Source organism: Pristiophorus japonicus, chromosome 3 (assembly GCF_044704955.1).
Source record: "Pristiophorus japonicus isolate sPriJap1 chromosome 3, sPriJap1.hap1, whole genome shotgun sequence".
Taxonomy (NCBI): domain Eukaryota; kingdom Metazoa; phylum Chordata; class Chondrichthyes; family Pristiophoridae; genus Pristiophorus; species Pristiophorus japonicus.
Window position 1 is genome coordinate 224,801,122 of NC_091979.1, and position 21,478 is coordinate 224,822,599.

Here is a 21,478-nt window from a genome sequence, read left to right on the forward strand (position 1 = left end):
GGTTGCTCTGCCAATCTCTTCAGCTGTGACTGTACATTCATCAATGTATGAAAAATAGAACACTTCTTCCCTATTGGGTGTAACTTGTGATGGAGATAGCAACCTAAACATAGCATCAGCATTATTACATCTACCTTAGAGATAATGTTCTCAGTTTCTAGCCTATTGAATTCTTGCTCAACTTTCTCCTTGAATGCATATGGTACGGGATGTGGCTTGCAGTAAACTGCTCTTGCATCCTTCTGCACTCTGACACTCTCCTTGGATCGGACTGACTGTTTCGCAGAACACCTTCACCCACGGCATCGTCTCCGCAAACTTCCGGGTAATTTCCTGCGAGTCGGTAGCATCTCCCCTCCACTGGGTGAAAATTGTCTGCCGTTCCATTAGCGCCACCCAGAGGAGCTAACAGGGCTATAAAAAGGGGCACCATCGGAGCAGGCCAGGGAGTGGAAGGAACAGCGTGGCGGCCTGGCCCAGCAGTCTGCATGACCCCCGGTTTATGAACACCATTGGGGCAGGCTGGGGAGCAGAAGGAACAGCGTGGTGGCATACCACTCCAGGAAGCAGCACGTGCTGGAGCAGGAGAACAATGGCAGCGAAGAAGGCGACTAGATTGGACGTCACCAAGATCCAGGACGACGATTGGAGTATGGACATGTTCAGCAGGAGCGGCAAGGTCGGGGCGAAGGAGCGGCGAGAGATTGCAGAGAGATGTGATCGGGGCCCAGGAGAGGCGTGTGTTCGGGGCCTAGAAGAAGCGTGAGCCCAGGGGCAGCACGGGCCAGCCCACATTGCAATATGTGTGTGCACTAGGTCCGTGCAGCAGAGCTGGTCTCCAGTCGACCTGGAATATTAGGTCCTTCATTGTAACACCTGTGAATTTTTTGGCGTGGAAGCAGGTCATCCTCGATTCAAGGGACCGCCAATGATGAAAAACGGGCAATTTTGTCCCTTAAATTTCAAACTGTTTGGAGAGAGCTTTCTCTGAGCTTGCAGCCAGACAGGAGCCAAGTGATATAAGCAGGATTCTGCTTGCCTGGACCCTGAACTGCAGCTGCCAGTCTCAGGCTGACACCTGCAGTATAAATTTATCATAGGGAAATACAATAAGGATAACTTTCTAAGGCCTAGAAATTGGCCTTGTTAGCGCCTCCTGTTATCACCTCCAGGGGGCGATAACAGGGTGCTAATCGGATTGCGACCAGGCACGGTGATAACATCGACTCCTGCCCTATTCGCCGGGCGTTTTGTGGTGGCAGTATGGCATTGCGCCCGGATCTCCTTCACCTGGAGATCATGATGTCATCGCCGTGCGCATCGCCCCAGTAGTGCCCCGGACCCAAACTTGCGTTCCACCCCCTGCAGCATCGCTAGACAAAAACACCAGCAGCTGCAGGATGCGTCCATTGGGAGGCCGGGCGCTTCGGGGGCTATACTTAAAAGCAAGGTGGCCGAGAAAAGTAAAAAAAAAATTACCTTCTCTCTTGCAGGTTTTTTTGTGGGTTTCTGCCCACGATCGATCAGCCCGGCACTCTGCTTGATTGGGTGGAATCGCGGCTGCCGTCGTGCAGAAGGTGTTTTTTTCCCTTTGCAGAGCCTGCAGCAATGGCCTTTCCCTTTAAGGGAGGGAAGGAGCCTATCAACGTGGCAGCGCTGCATGGCATAGTGTGTAGCACTGCTGAACTCACCGACCCGCCTGCTGACCATTGCGCTACAAGAAGGAAGTGGAGCACCTGATTTAGTGCTCCACTTTCTTCCTGGAGCACGACCAGCGAATTTGTTAAAAGCTTGAAAACTTTAGTGCCTGGCGCTAATGTTTCAAACTTTTAGCAGGTGCTCCCGAATTTGACTTTAGGGACCTGAAGGGAAGTCATGTCCACTAGGACCTTATCAGAAATTCAGGTGGGACCAAAATGGTCATGAAATCATGTGCCACATATGCCCAAATTTACAACATGCAGTCCTGATAGGTATGGTTCCTCGTGGGAGTGCTAAGTCATATTTTTACCAAACAACAGCCTGTTACATTAATAGCAGTTATGGTCAGAATATACACTGTAGCCTGGACGCACCTTATTCTTTCCCTGTTGGAAGTGATCGTCTCATTGTCTTTCTTCCAGAAGATTATGGGAGGTGGCATGCCCATCACTCTGCACTCTATTCTTACTGGATGGCCCTCTGCCACTCCTGTGTTCTGCAGTTTCTCGATAAACACAGGTGCCTTCGTAATTTCTTTTGCTGCAACACGAAACCAAACAAATGGAAACAGAAGAATAAAACAAGTATTTTAGAACATTAGCTTTGACTGTTCTGTCTCCCCACCTTGTTTTTGCTGCAGAAACTAACTGCTGCCTCATGTTGTCATGGTTCTTCCTCACATGGACTAATGTTGTAATTTTTTTCAGTTGTGTTAACAAATTTAAATTTACCATATTTTAAAAATCAATTAAAACTAATAGAAAGAGGCTGTAGCACAAGTGACCAAAAGGAGGACTGCATGGGGACAGAGATATAACTTTTGAAATGGAAAACAGGCAACTAGTTAGAATCTATTGAATGTTTCAAGGGAGACTAGAATACCAGGAAAGTCAATTGGGGACATGCAATGTGTAAATAAAACAAGGAAAAATCTTTTACATTTGCAGTATCTGATATAATCATCGAATCATAGAAGTTTACAGCACGGTAGGAGGCCATTTTAGTCCATCGTGTCCTCGCCAGCCAACAAGAGGCTATCCAGCCTAATCCCACTTTCCAGCTCCAGGTCCGTAAGCCTGCAGGTCACGGCATTTCAAGTGCACATCCAAGAACTTTTTAAATGTGGTGAGGGTTTCTGCCTCTACCACCCTTTCAGGCAGTGAGTTCCAGACCCCCACAACCCTCCGCTAGAAGAAATTTCCCCTCAAATCCCCTCTAAATCTTCTACCAATTACTTTAAATTTATGCCCCCTGGTTGTTGACCCCTCTGCTAAGGGAAATAGGCCCTTTTTATCCACTATATCTATGCCCCTCATAAATTTATACACCTGAATGAGGTCTCCCCTCGGCCTCCTCTGTTCCAAGGAAAACAAACCCAGCCTATCCAAACTGTCCTCCTAACTAAGATTCTCCACTCCCAGCAACATCCTCGTAAATCTCTTCTGTACCCTCTCCAGCGCAATCACATCCTTCCTGTAATGTGGTGACCAGAATTGCACGCATTACTTCAACTGTGGCCTAACCAGTGTTTTATACAGTTCAAGCATAACCCATCTGCTCTTATATTCTATGCCTTGGCTAGTAAAGGCAAGTATTCCGTATGCCTTCTTAACCACCTTATCCATCTGGCTTGCTAGCTTCAGGGATCAATGGACATGCACTCCCAGGTCTCTTTGTTCCTCTACACTTCTCAATGTCCTACCATTTAATGTGTATTCCCTTTCCTTGTTAACCCTCTCCAAATGCATTACCTCACACTTCACTGAATTAAATTCCATTTGCCACTGTTCTGCCCACCTGACCAGTTGATTGATATCTTCCTGAAGTCCGCAGCTTTCTTCTTCATTATCAACCACACAGCCTATTTTAGTGTCATCTCCAACTTCTTAATCATATCCCTATATTCAAGTCTAGATCATTGATATATACCACAAAAAGCAAGGGACCTAGTACTGAGCCCTGCGGAACCCCACTGAAACATCCTTCCAGTCACAAAAACATCCATCAACTATTACCCTATGCTTCCTGCTTCTGAGCCAATTTTGGATCCAACTTGCCACTTTGCCCTGGATCCCATGGGCTTTTACTTTCGTGACCAGTCTGCCATGTGGGACCTTATCATAAGCTTTGCTAAAATCCATATACACTACATCATACACACTGCCCTCATCGACCCTCCTGCTAACCTCCTCGAAAAATTTAATCCTGTTAGTCAGACACGACCTTCCATTAACAAATCCGTACTGGTTGTCCCTGATTAATCCGTGTCTTTCTAAATATAGATTTATCCTGTCCTTCAGGAATTTTTCCAATAATGTTCCCACAACTGAGGTTAGGCTTACTAGCAGTTATGCTATGCTATTTTCTGTAGCTAGGAGGGAGTAGATTTGCAATGCAATATGTTAATCAACATAAAAATATTCTAAACTCAACAATTTTGTTGTTGGATCTGTGTTCATGAGCGAGGGACAGGTCTGACTAATAGAAAGCAATATTACACTACATAATACAAAGGCCCTGAAATTCCGGCCTCCCCGGATCCGTACGGAGTTTCTATGGACCCGGGAAGGCATCGGTAAAGCCAGTTTTCAGCGCACAGTGCGTATGCGCTGAAAACCGGCTTTCCCGATCTGTCAAGCTGGAGCTTGATAGACCCTCCATATCACTGGAGCGAGGACATTTGCACGGGCAAGATTGCGGGATTTACCCATATCTTGCCCAGCAAATGTCCTCAAAATTCTTGCGCCTAATAAAAGCAGGCGCATAGCCTACTTTTACAGGCATAAGAGTTTAAAAACATACAAAAATATAATTTAATTAAATTTAAAAAGCACATATTATTTTTTAAAACCCTGCCCACTATGATACATTTATTTTTAACCATAATTAAAAAAGATGTTTTAAAACTCGGAATTTTTTTTTTATTAACTTTAATTTTGATTATTTTTAATTATGTGAGGTGTGTTTTTTATTTTTTATTACATGTGTTTAGTGTCTTTGTTTTTTTTTTCTCATTAATAGCAATGAGAACTCGTAGATACGGAGTTCTCATTGCTATTAATGAGAAAGCTGTGGAATACAGCACCTGATTAGCTGAGCAGTCACACTTGACTGCACCTTCTGCGTCCGAACCTGGAGAACGGGAGCGCGCTTCACAGCACGGGAAGAGAAGGCCTCTCCAACGGAATCACAGGCTCCCCCCGGACCCACCAGGTAAATTCGTAGAAATATTTCAGGTCGGAGGCAATTACCCGCGGGAAGCCACCGGCCGCAATTTCAGGGCCATTATATAATAGGGCTGAAAACCGGCTTTTCCGATGTCTTCCTGGGTCTGTAGAAACTTCGTACAGACCCAGGGAGGCTGCGATTTCTGGGCCAATATAAAGCAGTATTACACTATATAATATAAAGCAATATTGCACGATATAATATAATATAAAGCAATATTATATATAGCATATCATCTATGTTTTTCTCATAATACATCAATAAAGCCCAAATTTATTAGGATTTCAGATTGCACAACAGAAAAAAACCTTCAAATCTGCTGGGTTGCACAAAGTTCCTTGAAAGCCTTCATGAGATTGATGGAGAACAGAACAGGGAGCTGGGCCAAACCCAAGATTCACATTCAATGGAAAATAACACCTACACTCAAAAATTACTAGATTTTGGAAAAGGTGGGTGTTTTATCCAGGTTTAGTGCTTTAAGGATGAATTAACCTTTTAATACAAAGGGAAAATTTCTACATTGGCAGGAATCCAGTGTCAAAGAGGAAGTCACTGAGTTACATTCCAATAAAGAAAACATAGGTATGACGAAAAGCAGGTTAAGAAAAGCTGATTTTTAAGGGGCTGGGAATAGAACTTGGAAAAATAAAATGGGAATCAATATTGGCAAACAACGATGTAGAACAACAATGGGAAACATTTAAAACGGTGTTCAACAGAGTGCAAGAAAAATATATTCCGTTAAAAGGAAAGAACAAACTAATACTAATGAGACTTGATGGATGAATAAAGACATAAGGCAACAATTGAGGGTAAGGAAAGAGGCATACATTAAGTAATAGACAGCAGGGGAGTGCAAGATTAAAAGAGAATACAAAGAGATTAGGAGAGAAGTCAAAAGAAATTTAGGAAGGCAAAGAGGAACAATGAAATTAAATTATCAAGGAACATAAAAAATAGTAAAATATTTTACAGGCACATAAATAAAAAAGGAAGGTTGGTTTGGGAATAGGGCCATTAAGGGGTAGACAGGATAATACCACAGGCAGTGATAAGAGATGGCAGAAATATTAAATCATTATTTTGCTTTGGTATTTACCAGGGAGATAGAACAGTGAACATGACATTGGATAATGAAATTAGTAATGAGATAAGTGCATATAAAATAAAAAAGGGGATATATTAAATAAACTAATCAAACTCAAAGAGGATAAAAACCCTTGATCCGAATGGATTGCATCCACGCATTTTAAAAGAATCTAGGGAAGAGGTAGCATATTTAATAATTTGTTAAGAAAAAGGTGTAATGCCAGAGGACTGGTGGTACCTAATGTAATACCTATATTTAAGACGGGGGATAGAACATGTCCAGGGAATTATAGACCAATCAGCTTAACATCGCTGGTAGGAAAAATAATGGAATCCCTACTAAAGGAAAGAATAGAACATCTAGAAACAAAAAATATAATGAATAGTGAGCATGGATTTCAAAAGGGAATGTCTTGCTTGACCAACCTTATTGAAATTTTTGAAGAGGTAACAGAGTATAGAATACTAATACAGTAGATGTAACTTATCTAGATTTTCAATGGCCTTCGATAAGGTATCCCATAATAAACTGATGAACAAGGTCAGAGAATGTGGAGTCAGGGGACAAATAGCAGAATGGATAGCTAGCTGGCTTCAAGATACAAAGCAGAGAGTGGGCGTAAAGGGTAACTATTCACTGCAGAAGGTGGGTAGTGGTGTTTCACAAGGATCAGTGCTGGGACCACTGTTGTTCACAATTTATATTAATGATTTAGACTTTAGAATCAAAGCACAATTTCTAAATTTGCGGATGACACAAATTGGGGGGGATAGTCAATACTGAGGAGGACTGCAACAAATTACAGGAGGACATTACTAAATTTGCAGAATGGTCAAATAATTGGCAAATGAAGATCAACACAGATAAATGTGAGATATTACATTTTGGTAGGAAGAATAGGGAGGTCACTTATTACTTGGAGAGTGCGAGTCTAGGTGGGGTAGAGGAACAAAGGAATCTCGGAGTACAAATACAACAATCACTAAAAGTTATGCAACAGGTTAGCAAGGCCATAAAAATAGCAAACCAAGCACTAGGGTTTATTTCTAGAGGTATAGAATTGAAAAGCAGGGAAGTTATGCTAAACCTGTATTGAACCTTGGATAGACAACACTTTAGAGTACTACGTACAGTTCTTGCACCATATTATAAAAATGATATAGAGACATTGGAGAGGATGCAAAGAAGATTTACAAGGATGATACCAGAAATGCAAGGGTATACATATCAGGAAAGGATAAACAGGCTGAGTCTCTCTTTTCTCTTGAAAAAAGAAGGCTGAGGGTAACCTTTAAAATTATGAAAAGTTTTGATAGAGTGGATACAGAGAGAATGTTTCCACTTGTGGGGACGAGAATAACTAGAGGCCATAAATATAAGATAGTTATTATGAAATCCAATAGGGAATTCAGAAGAAACTTCTTTACCCAAAGAATGGTGAGAATGTGGAACTCACTACCACAGGGAGTGGTTGAAGCGAATAGTATGGCTGCATTTAAAGGGAGGCTAGAGGGAATAGAGAGTTACACTGATAAATTTAGATGAGGAGAGACGGGAGGAGGCACGACTGCAGCATAAATGTCGGCATGGACTGGTTGGGCCAAATGGCCTGTTTCTGTGCCGTGTAACCTATGTAAAGTCATTCAAATTATTACAATATGAGCAGGTGAAAGCACACATCCTTGTGTCCAATTTGTGAAAGGGATTGAGGAGAACAATTTGCTTCTGAAGCTGCTTGCTGGGGTAATTTTCCAACTTTGAAGCGGGAGGTGTGTGTGGGGGTGAGGGGGCTGGTACCTTGTCTACTGGTAGCGTAAAATTGGAAAGTTACATCTTAGACTGGAAATAAACCCCAGGCATTACAATTGGTGCTGCTATTAACACATGTTGAATCCAATTTTCCTTCTCGTTTTGCCTAAGTGCAAATCTTATTTGTTGGCTCAGGAAATTACCAAGGCCCTGATATTCCCCGGTGCTATGTACCTCTTTGAAGAGGCTTATGCCCAAAAGCAGGGAGGAAAGTATACCACCACTGCAGGCCTCTCAATTGTAACAGTGGGGAGCTTCTAAGCTTTCTGGCTGCTGTCCAAAAACAGTCAGAAGGCCGCAAATCCTGATGATCCTCCTTGCTGGACCTGCAGAAAATAACTTTCCTTTTTGGTGGCAGGAGGATATTGTTAGCAGCCTTGTCTAATATCCTCTAACCTGAGGGAGCTATGCATAATTTGCAATGGGTGGTGCTGCATTTAATAAATGACAAATTAAAACGAACTGGAAAGATCAACTGAACATTCGGGCCTGCCCCAAACAGTCATAGTGGAACCAAAAGCCCTCCACTCATCAGCAACCACATAATCTCCCGGAAGAAGCAATAAACTCGATAAAAAAACATGGGCCATTTCAGGAAAAAAAATCTGGGAAATTCCTCTTTGACCCCCAAAGGCGATCAAAACAAGTTCCAAAAGATCAGTGACCTTGAGACATATTACCCAATGCCCGACCTACCTTTTGTTTGCAATGATATCAGCCTTAGTCAGGAACTCATCCAGCTCCCTTTAGAACACTTGCAGCAAATCCACACTCACTGCAAGAGACGGCAACTTGTTCCAAAGATCGAAGACCCTCTGCGAAGTGATAATCCTCCTGAATCTAACCTAGTCCTACGCTTACGTAATATATACAGAAATTCCCTATTCTCCTTAACGTATCTAGTTCAAATAGTCTATCCACATGGACACCGTCTAGACTCTTCATTATCTTAAAAACCTCATTCAAATCTCCCCGAAGACTATGTTTTAAAAAGACTCACCTCTCTAAGCCCCCACCAGGTGGAGTCCCAAGAAAATTAGGTGGGAGGTATAGTGATATGATTTCTGTCTCATTAGCATTATATTTGCATTCTTGCGTTCATTTCACACCGTCCACGGGGAAACCCACAGAAGTTTGCGTGAAGAACCAAAAGGCTGGGACTCAGTGTAATGGGTCTCCATTCCCGTTTGTCTCTGCTTTGTTCCCAGAAAATAAACATACATGGGCACAAGGCAAAGGAAAATCAGCCTGATTAAGCCTGAGTAATTGTATGGATGCTGTAGGACACACAATTTATCTGGCTTTATCCTATTCCCGGCATGAATTGGCAGGTCAGTATTCTGGTGCTGAATTCATGTGATAAGAGTTGTTTAATTTTTAAGTGCCAGATTAATTGCTATTTAAATTGAGTTTGCAAAGTCTTGCAGTGCTCTTAGCATGTATGTTGCAGTGAGAATACTGATTTGTGACCAGAGTTGCAGCAGTAGCTTTGAACTATTCTCCCACTCCCTCTATGCTCACCCTGGTAATGATTTCCAACATGGCCTCTTCAAATGGGGTAAGGGTTTTTTAAACTTTGTTTCCTCAAGCAGTGAATGGTCATTCATGTAGGTGTGCTATCTTGTGCTATAAGTAGAAGAGCAACTTTAATAAATGGAAGTGCATGGAGCTCTGAGAATATTGGGGAGTGGGCTCTCTTCCAATTATTCACTGTCTAAATTAACTTTTTCAATTGTTGATGATTGCAATCTTGCAGCAACCTACTCATTCACAACCAAACTTCTGCATCAACTTGTCTCAGTCACAGCACTCTCATCTATGTGTCAGAAAGTTGTAGGTTCAACACCTCCTATAGGCCTGAGCACATTGACCCAGAATGCCAACCCTACTGTCTTTCCACTTCAGGATCTAGCTGATTCTTAAATGAACCAGTGTCCTGGCCTCAGTCACCCTTCCTGCCATTCCATTCCAGCTGTTGATTGCCCTCTGTGTGTCGAAATACTTCTTGATGTCTGGTCCAAACTTGCCCTTCACAACCTAAACGTGGACCCTGGTGTATCTAACATTTTGTTCTAGGTTTACCTTTTAGTATTTCATATACTTCTATGAGGTCCCAGCAGAGATAGTTGAGTAGTGATCTAATTGAGGTGTTCAAAATGATAAAGAGATTTGATAAGCTAGATACAGAGAAACCACTTCCTCTGATTGGGAAATCCAGAACAACGGGGCACAATCTTATCATTAGAACTGGGTCATTTAGGAATTAAATCAGGAAACTTTTTTTCACACAAAGGGTAGTGGAAATCTAAAACTAGCTCCTCTAAAAGGCTGTGGATGCTGGGCCAAGTAACAATTTCAAGACTGAGATAAATAGATTATTCTAGGTAAGGGTAACAAGGCATATAGATCAAAATCAGCTAAATGGAATTGAAGCATAGAGCAGCCAAGAGTTAAAGTTGACCCTGTGCCATTAGATGCCTGAGGATTCAAGCACTGATGCAGCATTATTCATCAATACTGTGTCAACCTCTACTGAGAATTTGCAGTCCAAATCATAGGAGGTAACCACTTCTTGTCTACAGAGGCCTGGGGATTGGCTTGAAAAGACCTGGCTTGCAGGCTTCATGCTGTTTGCTGCCACAAAAATCCCTTGTCATTGGCAAAGGACAGCCAGTAGCATGGAGGAGAGACACATGGAACTTGACTTTTCAGGTTGATGTCCAATCCGTCCCTCCCAGCCAGCCATACAGATGACTGCAAAAGAGGCAGGTCCGGGACAGGAGCAGCCAGCCAGCACAGACACAGGGACATCGCAATGCCAGCAGAAACATGGCAATCATCACAGGTGAGTCACAAGGTCTCTACTGAGGTGCAACAGCTTGCCATCATACTTGTTTCTCCCACTGCGATGTCACATAGAAGGAGCACAAGATTAGAAAGTAGACAACACACCATACACTAATACCAAGAGCAACCATCTGTGAAGTAAACACTGATGGAGGGGTATACATGTAGAGGTAGGGAAATAAACTGGTTATACCTTTCCTGGAATATTTGATATTGTGAAAAGAAGGGTCATATGGCAGGGGGTTGGACACCTGGATGTAGTATTAGAAAGGAGAAACAAAAGGCACAAAGGATTGGGAGAAACGGATAGCACTAAAGCAAGAAATACTATGGTATTATATGGGGTCAGACTAAGAGAGAATACAGGATGGTCTAAGATTGTTTTACAGTGTATGTATGTGAACACACGAATCACAGTAAACAAGGTTGGTGAGCTGCAGGCACAAATAGCCACATGGGGATATGTTGTCATGACCATAATGGAGACCTGGCTCAAAAAAGGGCAAGATTGGGTATTATATTTTCTTGGATATAGGGTGTTCAGGAAAAATATGGAAGTAAAATAGGAGGTGGTGTGGCAGTATTGATTAAGGGGAATGTTACAGTGCTGGAGACAGAGGATGTCTTTGAGGGGTCAAGGACAGAATCTATTTGGTTAGGGTTAAGAAATAATAGAGATGCCAATACATTACTAGGTGTATTCTATAGGCCACCAACCAGTGCAAAAAATATAGAGGTGCAAATCTGCAGAAGAATTGCACAGAGATGCAAGAACTATAGAGTAGTAATAATGGGGGATTTCAACCATCCTAATATAGACTGGGATAATAATAGTGTAAAGGGCAGAGAGGGGGAAGATTTCATGAAGTGTGTTCAGGAGAACTTCCTTGATCAGTGTTTCCAGCCCAACAAGGAAGGAGGCATTGGTGGATCTGGTTCTGGGGAATGAGGTAGGTCAAGTGGAGCAAGTATCAGTAGGTCAACATTTAGGGAACAGTGATCACAGTATCATAAGGTTTAGATTATCTATGGAAAAGGACAGGGAGCAATCTAGAGTAAAAATGCTTGAAGGCAAATTTTAGTGTGATGAGAATGGACCTGGCCCAGGTAAATTGGAATCAAAGATTGGCAGGCACAACTGTATTAGAACAATGGGCTGCCTTTAAAGAGGGAATAGTTCAGGTACAGTCAAGGTACATTCCCACTAGAGGGAAAGGAAGGGCAACTAAAGTCAAAGCTCCCTGGATGACAAAAGAGATAAAGAGTAAGATGAAGCAGAAAAAGAGCGTGTATGACAGATGTCATGTCGAGAATACATCTGAGAATCAGGCTAAATATAGAAAGTTCAGAGGGGAAGTGAAAAAGGAAAGAAGAGGGGCAAAGAGAGGGTATGAGAATAAAATGACATCTAACATAAAAGATAATCCAAAAGTCTTCTATCGGCATATAAATAGTAAACGGGTAGTAAGAGGAGGGGTGGAGCCAATTAGGGACCAAAAAAGAGAACTACACATGGAGGCAGAGGGAATGGCTGAGGTACTAAATGAGTACTTTGCATCTGCCTTCACCAAGGAGGAAGATGCTGCCATAGACATAGTAAAGGAGGAGGTAGAGGAGATACTGGATGGGATAAGAATGAAGAAAGATGAGGTACTAGAAAAGCTCACTGTGCATAAAATAGAGAAGTCACCAGGACGGATGGGAGGCACCCTAAGACGCTGAGGGAAGTGAAGGAAGAAATCGCGGTGGTACTGGCCATAATCTTCCAATCCTCCTTAAAAATGGGGATGGTGCCAGAGGACTAGTGTGGATTAATTAAGGAAAGCCAGCACGGATTTGTGAAAGGCAAATCGTGTTTAACCAACTTGATCGATTTTTTTGATGAGGGAACAGAGAGGGTTGATGAGGGCAATGCAGTTGTTATGGTGTACATGGATTTCCAAAAGGTGTTCGACAAAATGCCACATAATAGGCATGCCAGCAAAGTTGAAGCCAATGGAATAAAAGGGACAGTGGCAGCGTAGATACGAAATTTGCTAAGTTTCAGGAAACAGAATAGTGGTGAATGGTTGTTTTTCAGACTGGAGGAAGGTATACAGTGGTATTCCCCAGGGGTCGGTACTAGGACCACTGCTTTTCTTGATAATATATTAATGACTAGGATATGGGTGTACAGGACACAATTTCAAAATTTGCAGGTGACGAAAAACTTGGAAGTGAGGACAATAGTGATAGACTTCAAGAGGACATAGACAGGCTGGTGGAATGGGTGGACACATGGCAGATGAAATTTAATGCAGAAAGAATGAGGAAAGGAAATATAAACTAAAGGGTACAATCCTAAAAGGGGTGCATGAACAGAGAGACCTAGGGGTATATGTGCACAAATCATTGAAGGTGGATGGCAGGTTGAGAAGGAAGTTATAAAAGCTTACGGGATCCTGGGCTTCATGAATAGAGGTATAGAGTACAAAAGAGTGGAAATGATGATGAACCTGTATAAAATACTGGTTTGGGCTCAACTGGAGTATTGTGTCCAATTCTGGGCACTGAACTTTAAGAAGGATGTGAAGGCCTTAGAGAGGGTGCAGAAAAGATTAACAAGAATGGTTCCAGGGATGAGGGACTTCAGTTACATGGTTATACTGGAGAAGCAAAGAGTAATGGTTGATGGGTGTTTTTGTGACTGGATGTTTTCAGTGGGGTTCCGCAGGGCTCAGTACTATGACCCTTGCATTTTGTGATATACATCAATGATCTAGACTGGAATATGGGAGTCTCGTGTCTGGCATGCGAACTGTGTGGCCTGCCCAGCAGAGCTGATCAAGTGTTGTCAATGCTTCAATGCTGGGGATGTTGGCTTGGTCGAGAACACTAATGTTGGTGCGTCTGTCCTCCCAGGGGATTTGTAGGATCTTGCGGAGACATCATGGTGGTATTTCTCCAGCGACTTGAGGTGTCTACTGTACATGGTCCATGTTTCTGAACCATACAGGAGGGCGGGTATTATTACAGTCCTGTAGGTCATGAGCTTGATGACAGTTTTGACGGCCTGGTCTTCAAACACTCTTTTCCTCAGGCGGAACTCCTTCACGGCAAATGAGCCAAAGCTGGGCAGCAGAAACGATACAAGGACAAACTCAAGGTCTCCCTGACACCTGGGAGTCCCTGGCCAAAGGCCGCCCTAAGTGGAGAAAGTGCCTCTGGGAGGGCACTGAGCACCTCGAGTCTCGTCGCCAAGAGCAGGCAGAAATCAAGTGCAGGCTGCGGAAAGAGCATGTGGCAAACCAGTCCCACCCACCCCTTCCCTCAACGACTATCTGTCCCACCTGTGGCAGAGACTGTGGTTCTTGTATTGGAATGTACAGCCACCTAAGAACTCATGTTAAGAGTGGAAGCAAGTCTTCCTCAATTCCGAGGGACTGCCTATGATGATGAGACTGGAATATAGGGGGTATGATTAAGAAGTTTGCAGATGATACTAAAATTAGCTGTGTGGTTGATAATGAAGAAGAAAGCTGCGGACTTCAGGAAGATGTCAATCAACTGGTCAAACGGGCAGAACAGTGGCAAATGGAATTTAATCCAGAGAAGTGTGAGGTAATGCATTTTGGGAGGGCCAACAAGGAAAGGGAATACACATTAAATGGTAGGACATTGAGAAGTGTAGAGGAACAAAGGGACCTTGGAGAACATGTCCACAGATCCTTGAAAGTAGCAGGCCAGGTAGATAAGGTGGTTACGAAGGCATACGGAAAGCTTGCCTTTGTTAGCCAAGGCATAGAATACAAGAGCAGAGGGCTTATGCTTGAACTGTATAAAACACTGGTTAGGCCACAGCTGGAGTACTGCGTGCAGTTCTGGTCACCACATTACAGGAAGGACGTGATTGCACTGGAGAGGGTACAGAGGAGATTTATGAGGATGTTGCTGGGAGTGGAGAATCTAAGCTATGAGGACAGATTGGATAGGCTAGATTTGTTTTCATTGGAACAGAGGAGGCTGAGGAGAGATGTCATTGAGGTGTATAAACTGAATATAGTGGATAGAAAGGGCCTATTTCCCTTAGCAGAGGGGTCAATAACCAAGGGGCATAAATTTAAAGTAATTGGTAGGTTTAAAGGGGATTTGGGGAAATTTCTTCATGCAGATGGTTCTGGGGGTCTGGAACTCACTGCCTGAAAAGATGAAAGAGGCAGAAACCACCACCACAATTTAAAAAGAACTTGGATGTGCACCTGAAGTGCCATAACCTGCAGGGTTACGGACCTAGAGCTGGAAAGTGGGATTAAGCTGGATAACCTCTTGTTGGCCGGCATGGACACGATGGGCTGAAATGGCCTCCTTCCATGCTGTAAATTTCTATGATTCTATGAATCTGGTGTTGTTTTGTCATATATCTTACATGGTTACTGCTTGTACTATTACAAGGTGTGCCACCAGAGGGCACAGCAGTGGGAGACTTGTAGGTTACCTGTATAGGTGTTCCAGGCCTAGTATAAAAGGCAGGACACCATGTGTGATCCTCACTCTGGAGTTACATTAAATGGACTAAGGTCACTACAGTTAAAGTACAACACATTGTTTCGTGGAGTCATTATCAGAGCATTTGAAGACATAACAATTGGCGACGAGATTAAGGATCTTCACACGAAAGTGGCTAACTTTGGTACGTTGCAGCAGTTCGCCAATGGTGATGATTGGGACGCCTTTGTGGAGAGACTCGACCGTTTCTTCACAGCAAAGGACCTGGCAGGCGACAATCCGGCCACACTGGCTGATAAGCGCAGAGCTATCCTGCTAACCAGTTGTGGGCCCACAGTCTATGGTTCGTCAGGGACTTGCTGGCACCAGCGAAGACAATGACCAAGACGTACGAGGAGCTTGTAACGCTGATCCAAGAACAATTCAAGCACAAACAGAGCATCCTCACAGCCAGACACTGGTTTTATACACACCGATGGGCCGAAGGCCAGGAAATCGCGAAATATGCTGCAGACCTGCGGAGGCTAACGGCACCGTGTGATTTCGGCGACCACCTCATCGAAGCGCTGTGGGATATCTTTGTCATCGGAATCAGCCATGAGGGCCTTCTTCATAAGCTACTATCACAGTCACACAGCAGAAGGCCATCTCTGTGAGCCAAGCATTCATGACCTCGACCCTGCGGCTCTAGGCGGATGACTCATCAGCAGGACTCAAAACCGGCAAGTACTGTGCACAGAGTGGCACCTTTTAGAGGCTGGACTGTAGAACGTGAATTTTCTCAGGGGAGAGAGAACAGGCCTCTGAGTCGCTTAACTTAGAGTCCGCCGAGGGGAGCTAATCGAGTAGCACCATGTTGGCGTTGCGGAGGGAATCACAGGGCTCACCAGTGTCATTTTAAAGACTATGTGTGTAAAGGCTGCAGCACAAAGGCCCACCTCTTGCGAATGTGTAAAATAAATATGACTCTGTGCTGATAAAGAGTCTGCAGATGGCCATGAATCCAGCGCGGATTATAAAGCGATGGTCAAAGAGGCAGCTTAGCTCCATGATGAGGTATATAGCATGTTTACCTGCACCACAGAATGTCCCCCTTGAGGATGGAAGTCGAGATAAATGGCATTCCAGTCTTCATGGAATTGGACACGAAGGCGAGCCAGTCAGTAATGAATCAAGAAGCCTTTGAGAGGCTATGGGACAATCAAGAATGACCCAAATTGGTCCCAGTTCAGGCAAAGCTGTGTACCTACACCAATGAACCTATCCCAGTCATTGGTGGTGCGGATGTAAAGGTACTCCATGATGGCGCGGTGCACAAGTTACTCCTGTGGATTGTTGCAGGTGATGGACCAACGCTACACGGAAGAAGGTGGATGGAGAAAATCCATTGGAGCTGGGAAGATTTCATCCCTCCAGCTATCGACGTCCTCCGCGCTCAGAGGCAAAACAAGCCCTCAACTGAGGTTGGATTGGCACCAGAGAACAGAACAGCACAACTTCCGAGGCACAGACCACTCAGCACGACTGCAGATCCATCGTCCAGCCCCTCTGACTGTATGGGGCCTCCTCTAAGAATGACAGAATTTTGCAGCACAGAGTAGAAAGAGATGTTTCTAGGAAAAGTAGAGCAGATCACCAACTGACCTGTCGAGATAGTGGAAGCGCTGCTTCAACATCTTGATTGTATGTTCCACTATAATTAAGGTGGCTACATGATCTTCATTGTACTTTCTCTCTGCCTTGCTCTCGGGGTTCCTGATTTGGCTCCCCAGCAGCCAAATCTCCAGTCTGCACCTACATTATCCTGCTGTGGTGGCTTGAGACCAACTAGATGTTGAGGGAATGGAATCTTTTGTAATTTTATATGCCATGGGATTATTGTTAGGCACCTTGATGGCTTAGTACATATACAATTCCAATTACTTGTTAGAAGCACTGGGCCATCTCCAAGGGAAAAGTGACATTTCTATTTCCATACAAATAAGGCTGCAGTGACTTGCTTGATGGATCTGACTAATCTAGCTCCAATTGGGATCGAAGTAACAACAACTTGCATTTGTATAGCACCTTTAACGTAGTAAAATGTCCCAAAGCACTTCATCGGAGAATTATCAGATAGAATTTAACACCAAGCAAAATGAGGGATTAGGACAGATGTTCAAAAGCTTCCCATAGACAGTGGCATAAAATCTGACTGTAGTGCTGACTTTCATCACCATAGGCAGGATGCAGTTTGTAGATCAGGTTCCAGTAGACAGCACAACTCAGTGATTGACTGGCTGCTGAAGCACAGGCGATCATTGCAGGTCTCTTAAGACATTCCCAAGTAGTTGTGCCTGGGTCGGAAACTGTAATCTCTGGACCGCCTGCGGATGGACACCTGTGGTGCAAGCACTCTCCGTCCTCAAATTCCAGAGCAGCCATTAGCAAGCCCAATGGAATTCCTGAGCACTGTGCTTTCAGCTGCCAACTAGAATGCTGCTGTTGAAGATAGAAACATAGAAAAATAGGTGCAGGAGTAGGCCATTCGGCCCTTCGAGCCTGCACCACCATTCAATAAGAGCATGGCTGATCATTCACCTCAGTACCCCTTTCCTGCTTTCTCTACATACCCCTTGATCCCTTTAGCCATAAGGACCATATCCAACTTCCTCTTGAATATATCCAACGAACTGACATCAACAACTCTCTGCGGAAGAGAATTCCACAGGTTAACAACTCTCTGAGTGAAGAAGTTTCTCCTCATCTCGGTCCTAAATGGCTTACCCCTTATCCTTAGACTATGATCTCTGGTTCTGGACTTCCCCAACATCGGGAAGATTCTTCCTGCCACTAATCGATCAAGTCCCGTCAGAATTTTATATGTTTCTATGAGATTCCCTCTCATTCTTCTAGACTCCAGTGAATACAGGCCCAGTCAATCCAGTCTCTCCTCATATGTCAGTCCTGCCATCCCGGGAATCAGTCTGGTGAACCTTCGCTGCACTCCCTCAATAGCAATAACATCCTTCCTCAGATTAGGAGACCAAAACTGAACGCAATATTCCAGGTGAGGCCTCACCAAGGCCCTGTACAGCTGCAGCAAGACTGCTCTGCTCCTATACTCAAACCCCCTAGCTATGAAGGCCAACATGCCATTTGCCTTCTTCACCGCCTGCTGCACCTGCATGCCAGCTTTCAATAACTGATGTACTCTGACACCTAGGTCTCGTTGCACCTCCCCTTTTCTTAATCTGCCGCCATTCAGATAATATTGTGTCTTCGCGTTTTTGCCTCCAAAGAGGATAACCTCACATTAATCCACATTATACTGCATCTGCCATACATTTGCCCACTCACCTAACCTGTCCAAGTCACCCTGCAGCCTCTTTGCGTCCTCCTCACAGCTCACATTTCCACCCAGCTTAGTGTCATCTGCAAACTTGGAGATATTATACTCAATTCCTTCATCTAAATCATTGATGTATATTGTAAATAGCTGTGGTTCCAGCACTGAGCTTTGCGGCACCCCACTAGTCACTGTCTGCCATTCTGAAAAGGACTCATTTATCCCAACTCTCTGCTTCCTGTCTGCCAACCAGTTCTCTATCCACGTCAATACATTACCCCCAATACCATGCGCTTTAATTTTGCACACCAATCTCTTGTGTGGGACCTTCTCAAAAGCCTTTTGAAAGTCCAAATACATCACATCCACTGGTTCTCCCTTGTCCACTCCACTAATTACATCCTCAAAAAATTCTAGAAGATTTGTCAAGCATGATTTCCCTTTCATAAATCCATGATGACTTGGACCGAACCTGTCACTGCGCTGCTATTTCATCTTTAATAATGGATTCCACATTTTCCCACTACTGATGTCAGGTTAACCAGTCTATAATTACCTGTTTTCTCTCTCCCTCCTTTTCTAAAAAGTGGTGTTACATTAGCTACATTCCAGTCCATAAGAACTGATCCAGAGTCGATAGACAGTTGCAAAATGATCACTAATGCATCCACTATTTCTAGGGCCACTTCCTTAAGTACTCTGGGATGCAGACTATCAGGCCCTGGGAATTTATCGGCCTTCAATCCCATCAATTTCCCTAACATAATTTCCTGACTAATAAGGATTTCCTTCAGTTCCTCCTTCTCGCTAGACCCTCGGTCCCCTAGTATTTCTGGAAGGTTATTTGTGTCTTCCTTCGTGAAGACAGAATCAAAGTATTTGTTCAACTGGTCTGCCATTTCTTTGTTCCCCATTATAACTTCACCTGATTCTGACTGCAAGGGACATACGTTTGTCTTCACTAATCTTTTTCTCTTCGCATATCAATAGAAGCTTTTGCAGTCCATTTTTATGTTCCCAGCAAGCTTACTCTCAATCTCTATTTTCCCCCTCCTAATTAAACCCTTTGTCCTCTTCTGCTGAATTATAAATTTCTCCCAGTCCTCAGGTTTGCTGCTTTTTCTGGCCAATTTATATGCCTCTTCCTTGGAATTAACACTATCCCTAATTTCCCTTGTTAGCCACGGTTGAGCCACCTTCCCCGTTTTATTTTTACTCCAGACAGAGATGTATAATTGTTGAAGTTCATCCATGTGATCTTTAAATATTTGCCATTGCCTATCCACCGTCAACCCTTTAAATATCATTCATCAGTCTATTCTAGCCAATTCACGTCTCATACCATCGAAGTTACCTTTCCTTAAGTTCAGGACCCTAGTCTCTGAATTAACTATGTCACTCTCCATCTTAATAAAGAATTCTACCATATTATGGTCACTCTTCCCCAAGGGGCCACGCACAACAAGATTGCTAATTAGTCCTTTCTCGTTATACATCACCCAGTCTAGGATGGCCAGCCCTCTAGTTGGTTCCTCGACATATTGGTTTAGAAAACCATTCCTAATACATGCCAGGAAATCCTCCTCCACTGTACTGCTATGAGTTTGGTTAGCCCAATCTATATGTAGATTAAAGTCGCCCATGATCGCTGCTGTAGCTTTATTGCACGCATCCCTAATTTCTTGTTTGATGCTGTCCCCAACCTCACGACTACTGTTTGGTGGTCTGTACACAACTCCCACTAACATTTTCTGCCCTTTGGTATTCCGCAGCTCTACCCATACAGATTCCACATCATCCAAGCTAATGTCTTTCCGTACTATAGCATAAATTTCTTCTCTAACCAGCAATGCTTCCCACCTCCTTTTTCTTTTTGTCTATCCTTCTTGAATGTTGAATGCTCCTGGATGTTGAGTTCCTAGCCTTGGTCACCCTGGAGCCATGTCTCCGTAATCCCAATTATATCATATTTGTTAATTAACTCTGCTAGTTAATTCATCCACCTTATTTCGAATACTCCTCGCATTGAGGCACGGAGCCTTTAGGCTTGTCTTTTTAACACACTTTGTCCCTTTAGACTTTTGCTGTAATGTGGCCCTTTTTGATTTTTGCCTTGGGTTTCTGTGCCCACCACTTTTACTTTTCTTCTTTCTATCTTTCACTTCTGCCCCCATTTTACTTCCCTCTATCTCCCTGCATAGGTTCCCATCTCCCTGCCATATTAGTTTAACCCCTCCTCAACAGCACTAGCAAACACTCCCCCTAGGACATTGGTTCCGGTCCTGCCCAGGTGCAGACCGATCGGTTTGTACTGGTCCCACCTCCCTCAGAACCTGTTCCAATGTCCCAGGAATTTAAATCCCTCGCTCCTGCACCACTCCTCAAGCCACGTATTCATCTGTGCTATCCTGCAATTCCTACTCTGACTAGCACGTGGCACTGGTAGCAATCCTGAGATTAGCACCTTTGAGGTCCTGCTTTTTAATTTAACTCCTAGCTCCCTAAATTCAGTTTGTCGAACCTCATCCCGTTTTTTACCTATATTGTTGGTACCTATATGCACCACGATAACTGGCTGTTCGCCTTCCCCCTCCAAAATGTTCCACAGCCGCTCCGAGACATCCTTGATCTTGCACCAGGGAGGCAACATATCATCCTGGAGTCTCGATTGCAGCTGCAGAAACGCCTATCTATTCCCCTTACAATAGAATCTCCTGCTACTATAGCTCTCCCACTCTTTTTCCTGCCCTCCTGTGCAGCAGAGCCACCCATGGTGGCATGAACTTGGCTCCTGCTGCCTTCCCCTGATGAGTCATCCCCCCCAACAGTTCCCAAAATGGTGTCTCTGTTTTGGAGGGGGATGACCACAGAGGACCCCTGCACTACCTTCGTTCCACTGCTCTTCCTGATGGTCACCCATTCCTTATCTGCCTTAGTAACCTTTGCCTGCGGTGTGACCAACTCACTAAATGTGCTATTCACGACAT

General features: G+C 43.9%; 1 protein-coding gene across 11 annotated transcripts in view; it reads right to left on the reverse strand.

Moving 5' to 3' along the window:
• LOC139260132 (myopalladin-like) overlaps positions 1 to 21,478 on the reverse strand; it is a 635,514-nt gene that overhangs the window by 21,039 nt on the left and 592,997 nt on the right. For all 11 annotated transcript variants that reach the window (XM_070876326.1, XM_070876331.1, XM_070876327.1 and 8 more), the window contains one exon: positions 2,076 to 2,241. In XM_070876326.1, coding sequence (XP_070732427.1) covers positions 2,076 to 2,241 — 166 coding nt within the window. The remainder of the gene's footprint in view (positions 1 to 2,075; positions 2,242 to 21,478) is intronic.